At 53.3% G+C, this 6,451-nt stretch overlaps 1 protein-coding gene across 2 annotated transcripts in view; it reads right to left on the bottom strand.

Annotated features, from left to right (window-relative positions):
* DPF2 (double PHD fingers 2) overlaps positions 1-6,451 on the bottom strand; it is an 11,526-nt gene that overhangs the window by 2,559 nt on the left and 2,516 nt on the right. The window contains exons 4-10 of one of the 2 annotated variants that reach the window (XM_008048178.1): positions 5,777-5,869; positions 5,545-5,623; positions 5,009-5,050; positions 3,840-3,977; positions 3,583-3,711; positions 3,279-3,391; positions 1,638-1,719 (exon numbers count right to left, since the gene is read on the bottom strand). In XM_008048178.1, the coding sequence (XP_008046369.1) occupies positions 1,638-1,719; positions 3,279-3,391; positions 3,583-3,711; positions 3,840-3,977; positions 5,009-5,050; positions 5,545-5,623; positions 5,777-5,869 (676 nt within the window). The remainder of the gene's footprint in view (positions 1-1,637; positions 1,720-3,278; positions 3,392-3,582; positions 3,712-3,839; positions 3,978-5,008; positions 5,051-5,544; positions 5,624-5,776; positions 5,870-6,451) is intronic. The other variant, XM_021707608.1, reaches the window with a different exon arrangement.

Below are 6,451 nucleotides of genomic sequence, written 5' to 3'. Positions count from 1 at the left end.
AGAAGAGATCTGCTGCCCAGGCGGGTCTCGAACCCGCGGGCTCAGGCAATCCACTCACCTCAGCCTCCCGGCCCAGCTAGAAAACTCCTTTTTAAAAAGTAAAAGACCAGGTGCAGTGGCTCACACCTATAATCCCAGCACTTTGGGAGGCTGAGGTGAGAGGATTGCCTGAGACCACAGGTTTGAGACCAGCCCAGGCAACTTGGCAACTTTATCATCCTACAATAAATCACAGTATTAACTGGGCGTGGTTGCGTGTGCCTGTAGTTCCGACTACTTGGAAGGCTGAGGTAGAAGGATTGCCTGAGGTGAGGCTGTGGTGGCCAGGAGCGTACCACTGCACTCCAGTCTGGGTGACAGAGTAAGACTCCAACTCAAAAAAAAAAAAAGGAAAAGCCATTCTTAGCCTCCAAGCAATATACGCTGGCTATGGCTACATGTCTGCTGACCCAGAATCTAGAACATCTCAGGGTCGCCCTCAGCTGCCTTCACACTCTAGGCAGGGCTCTCAGGCCTGTGGCTCTCCACAGCCTCGGTGTGCACAGAGCCTCAACAGAAAAGCTGCTCTGTAGTTCCTGAAATTGTCCATACACTGATATTTTATGGTTAAAAAGACACAAATGAGCCGGGCTCGGTGGCTCAGCCTGTAATCCTGCGCTTTGGGAGGCTGAGGTGAGTGGATTGCCTGAGTCCACGGGTTCGAGACCCACCTGGGCAACTTGGCGAGACCTCATCTCTACAATAAATTTTTAAAAAATTAGCCAGGCATGGTAGCATTCGCCTGTAGTTTCAGCGACTTGGAGGGCTGAGGCGGAAGGATTGCCGGAGCCCAGCAGGTCGAGGCTGCGGTGGCCGGGAGCGGCCACTACATTCCAGTCTGGGTGACAGAGTGTGACTTCAACTCAAAAAAAAAAAAGACACAAATGCATGACTTCTCCCTGAAGTAGATGTATAAACTGGGCCCGACAGTGGCCTCGATTCCCTAGAGGTGTAACAGAGTTTGACTTATGCCTGTAATGCTGGCCATATTCTTGTGCATAGCAAGAGCTGTGGGCGTCTGTGTCTTCCCAAGCAAGCTCGTCAATGTTTGTATAGGAGGGGCTTGGGCACAGAAGCCCAGCTAGAAGGGGACTTGTGCAGATGCAGTCACTCCTTGGTGCCAATGCTGGTTTTGGGGAAGAGTCCACAACCTTGGAACATTATTAAAATAAGTTATTTGAGAGGCAAAGTGACCCATTCAGGCTCCAGGGTCAACTCTTTTCCAAACGGGGAAGAGGGAGATGAAATGAACAATCAAATCTATTCAGTTCAGAGAGTTGACCAGAAGCTTCCCATCAGGCAAGCTACCGAGCTTCCTGGGTGGACGGAGGAAAACCACTCCTTCTGGGTGATGGATCTCTGCTCTGCGTTTTTTCTTTGGGTTGCTGATGTTCTGTTTGTAAATGTAGCTGCTGATAATGTGCAAACATTAAACTTGAAACAGAATGCTAGGAAAGCATTCTGAACTGAACAGAGGCAAAGCACCCTACACCCTAATTTGGCAGAATAGATAACAGACAACATAAAGGACACAGAATTTGATATTTTCCAAGTTACAAATAAAATCATCGTTCTGGGTAAGAGATCTGGACACTTACCTTCAGGAGGCTCAGACATGGATGGGGTGAGACAGTACATGTGATAGCCACGATCGCAGTCATCACAGAAGAGCAGCTGGTCCTGGAGCAGGCAAGAGGGAAGAGGGTGGGGGGGGTGAATAGCTGATGTGCCTCCGTTAGGCCACCGTGTGGAAGGGGGAGCTTCTGTGATACTGCTGCCACTCCTGACAGGGTAGGTGGTAGGTAGGAACAGATGTGGAACTCTTAAGCAGGAAACCACTGCTGCTCATCTCCACTCCAGATCTGGTCACTGTCATCCCTCACCTGGATCCTTCCAGAGCTCCTAATTGACCACACGGCCTCCATGCTTATCCCCTAGAGTCTACTCTCCATAGGGCAGCCAAAGTTGTCAATTGTACTTAAGAATGGAGCCCAGGGCTGGGTGCAGTGGCTCACGCCGATAATCCCAGCACTTTGGGAAGCTGAGGTGAGAGGACTGCCTGAGTTCATGGGTTCAAGACCAGCCTGGGCAACTTGGTGAAACCTCATCTCTATAATAAATAAATTTTAAAAAAATTAGCTGGGCATGGTGGCACATGCCTGTAGTTCTGGCTACTTGGAAGGCTGAGGCAGAAGGATCACCTGAGCCCAGCAGGTCGAGTCTGCAGTGGCCATGAGTGTGCCACTGCACTCTAGCCTGGGTGAAAGAGTGAGACTTCAACTAAAAAAAAAGAAAAGATGGAACTCAAGGCCTCACAGATCTGGCAGTGCCTGTCTCTCCTGTTTCATCGAACCCTGCCACTCTTTCCACATGCAGGAAAGGCTCCAGCCGCCACGCCAGCATCCTCAACACACCCAGCTTGCCTACCTTAAGGCCTCTGCACTGGTTGCTCCTTTCTTGGGAAAGTTCCACCTCCAAACCTTCTTGGACTGGCTCCTAGGTTTTCTCCAAATTTCAACACCTAACATCTCCTCCCCCCGCCCTGGAAGAGTCACCTCTGACTATTAGACCTAAATCAGTTCTCCAAGTGCTCTCTGCCACATACCGGTTTCCTTTTCTTCGTGGCACATCATACAAATCTCACTTACACCCTCGCTTATTGCTGCCACCACCCGTGAATGCAGAGACCTTGCCTGTCTTACTTAGTATCCTTAGTGCCTAGAACAATGCCTGACAAAAAGCTGGTCCTTGATAAACACCTGCCAATGAATCAAGGTTCCAACCGAGATGCTGGGAGGGGGAGTGTGGGAGGGACCCTGCTGCCTTTTGAAAGACCGTTCCAGCTGGGCTCGGTGGCTCAGCCTGTAATACCGCGCCTTTGGGAGGCTGAGGTGAGTGGATTGCCTGAGCCCGTGGGTTCGAGACCCGCCTGGGCAGCGAGACCTCATCTCTACAATAAATCAAAAAAAAAAAAAAAAAAAAATCAGCCGGGCGTGGTAGCGCATGCCTGTAATTCCAGCTACTTGGAAGGCTGAGGCGGAAGGATCACCGGAGCCCAGCAGGTCGAGGCTGCGGTGGCTGGAAGCGGCCACTGCACTCCAGTCTGGGTGACAGAGTGAGACTACAACTCAAAAAAAAAAAGAAAAGAAAGACCGCTCCTTTTTTTGGAGGGAACTGTAGGAAGAACAGTAAGGCCCAGAAGGAGGCACGCGGAGGAGGGGGCAGGGTGGGGTACACACGTCGTTCTCGGAGGTGCCACAGATGTTGCAGCACTTGCACTCGATGCACTGCCAGCGGTACGTCTTTACGGCTGCCATCATCACAGGCGTGAACTGGAGGCAAGACGGGTGCCCTGGGGGAAAGAAGCCAGTAAAACAGGCAGCCACCAATGGGGGGAGAAGAGGAGCCCCCGCCTACCACTACGTCTCTGGGCCAGGAGAAGTGAGGGGAGCTGGGCAACTGTATCAGCACCAGGAGCCAGAGAGCGGAGAGCCTCCCCGGGAACAGGCACAGCAGCGGCCTTCTCTTCTGGGGAGGAGGTACCTGAGCGGCCACAGTCAGAACAGGACACCAGCTCCTCAGGCTGTCCTGTCTTCTTGTTGATCTTTGAGTCCCCCAGGCAGAAGTCACAGTAGTTGTTGGGCAAGGCCAATCCATCGGGGCCCTTCTTAGCTACAGGGAGAAAGACAAGAGCTCGGAGATGCCACGAGGGTCCCTGGAACACTCAGCATCCCTGCCAGGTGGGGATTCATGATCAGGCCGACCCCAGTCCCGCCGTCTCGGACACCACCTCAGCTTACATTTCTGTTCCTCGGACCTCTGGGAAACAGGGGTGGGCGGCTGGGAGTCTTCCTTGTCCTCCCCCTCCTCCTCAGCCAAGTGGGAGTGGGCATAGTGGTAACTGAGGCCAGGCCGATTCTTGTAACGTTTTCCACAGACTGAGTGGGAGAAGATGGCAGAGACAGGCGTGAAGACACAAGAGCGCGGCAACCCCGCCCCTGCAAGGTGCAGGCTCCACCGAAGGCTGAGGGCAGCCACCCTGGCCCCCACCGTTCAGCCCTGGGACAGGCCTTCAGCCATCCCTCCCTTCGCCCCCTGCCAGGAGCACCAAGGCCGGGGCTCTCCAGCTTCCCGGGCTCTTCTTCCTCCCCAACGCCAACCGCATGGCCACTGTGCTTGCATGCTGGCTTTGGGGGGCTCAGCCCTTGCCCCAGCGCCACTTGCCCAGGGGCAGGAACAGCCCGGGGAGCTCCAGGTCGGGAAAGGGAAGGGGATTTCTGCAAGTCTTCAGCATGGCAGGAAGGGGGAAAAGCAAGGGAAAAACTTCAAACAAACGTTTTTACCCCTCAGCAACGCGAGAGGCTCCCGATACCCTAGAGACCATGTGCCCATCTCTGCTGAACATGGATCAATACATGTGGGTGGGTCTCTTGGGGACAGCTTCTTGGCTGAGCTGGCTAGGCAGTGGCCCCCAAAGAAATTCAGGCATGTTCCCACATCAGTGCCTGTCCAGGCCCGCCCACCAGCAAGGAAAGCAGATCCCCACGAGGCATACTGTCATTTTGAACAGTGGTACCGAGAAGGGCAAGGGGACTAGCAGGAAAGGAATGGGGCGAGAGGATGGGAGGAGGGAGAGGGACGATGAGACACATTAGCTGACCACCAAGCGCCTGCTTAGGGGAGGGGAAGCAGTCGGATCTGCCTATGATGGCTTCTCGTAATGACTCTGAAGCCACCCATGCACCAGGCCAAGGGGTTCTAGGAGCAGTTTTATGGGCAACGAGCAGTGGCAAAGGCAGCTTCCAGGACCCCGAGGAGTGGAGCACAGTACAAGCTCCACTGCCGCTACCCCCATACCCCTGGAGGTTTTCAAAGCTATCAACATAGGAGACGAGAAAAGGCAGGAGGAACCAGGGAGGAGGGAAAAAGGGACAGGAAAACCAAAAGTCGGAAAAGTTGAGAGAGCTACCTCTCTGGGGCGCTTTCGAGGTATGCTTTTGTTTGAAACTATCTGAAAGACAGAAAGAAAAGTCATGAGAAGAAGGCCTTGATACACTTGAGACAGGAGCGGCAGCAGCAGGAAAGCGGAGCGAACGAGAGAGAAACCCCAGCGGCGATGGTGCTCCCAGGGTGGAGGGACAGAAGTGGGGCAAGCCAGACAGAAAGAAAAAGAGAACAGACGTTGAAAAACTCAGTGTGAGACCCCTAGGGCCCTGGCCTGACTGGGGCCAGCAGACCTGCCAGTGCATCGTCTGTCGAGAGGCCACCTCTGCCAGCTGTGGCCCCCATAAGTACCCACCCCCCCGAAAGCGGAAATCTCTCCCAGAGCATGCAGGTCCCACCCATCATGTAGCAGAGCCCAGGCCTCCCAGGGGTCTCAGAGGGAAGCACTTAGCAGGCAGGGTAAGAGCCCAGGCTTGTTTTATCACTCTGGGCAAAAACACAACCCCCGCCCTCCTGAGCAGTCCAAGGCAAGGACTACCCACCCACTTGTGAGGCACTCACTGTCACAGGCATAGGGCTTGTCCCGATCCTCCAGGATGGATGCGTCCAGCTTCTTGCGGGCACTGCCCACACCCTTACCCTGCCAAAAAGAGCAAATGGATGCTCGTACAGAGGAATCTTGGCCTTAGGAATTAAACTTTCCAGGAAGTGGCCACTAATCTTACTTGAAATAAAGAAATGGAACTCCTCATGCCACCCTATCCAAGATGCAGGCAGCATGCTGGCCCCTCACCTTGGATTTCCCCTTGCCGCGACGCTTGGGAGTATCTTCTTCATAGTCCTCATCGTCGAGGTCATCCAGGAAGTCATCTGGTTCTAAGATCCGCTGAGTGTACAGGAGGATTAGGACGGGCAGAAAAAACGCACAACCAACAGTTCCCCACGATGGAATTGGTCAAGGCCACCCACAACTTCTTCTGCAACCTGGCCCCACCATGCCAGCCTCATTTCTTACCACTGCCACTCAAGCACCCTACAGTCCTGTTCCTGTCCCCTTCAATGTTATGGACTTCCCGTTCTCTGTGTTTCTCCACACATTGTTTCCTTAGCCCCGAAAGCCTTCTCCCCCATGCCAAGCGGCCCGATCAAACACCTCAAGGAGCCATGTCCCCTCTGTCGCTGATCGGTCAATCTGGGAGCACTTTACTGGTGGTTCCTTTCCAATATTCACTGCTTAGTTTAAATGAGAGCTTTATGGATTACTTGTGTGACCTTGTGGGAAGTTTTTACACTGTTCTGTTTCAGCTTCTCTGTCTGTGAAATGGGACCACAGGATCCCCCTAAGGTTATATACACTAAAGGAGAAAGTGCATGAAAAAGCATGTAGCACGGTGCCGGCAAATTTTTAGCTCTTTTTTTTTTTTTTTGAGTTGGAGTCTCACTCTGTCGCTCAGACTGGAGTGCAGTG

Source organism: Carlito syrichta, unplaced genomic scaffold (genome assembly GCF_000164805.1).
Source record: "Carlito syrichta isolate Samal-C Ts95f unplaced genomic scaffold, Tarsius_syrichta-2.0.1 Scaffold120755, whole genome shotgun sequence".
Taxonomy (NCBI): domain Eukaryota; kingdom Metazoa; phylum Chordata; class Mammalia; order Primates; family Tarsiidae; genus Carlito; species Carlito syrichta.
Note: the sequence above shows the minus strand (reverse complement) of the source record. Positions and strands in the feature narration are given on the sequence as shown.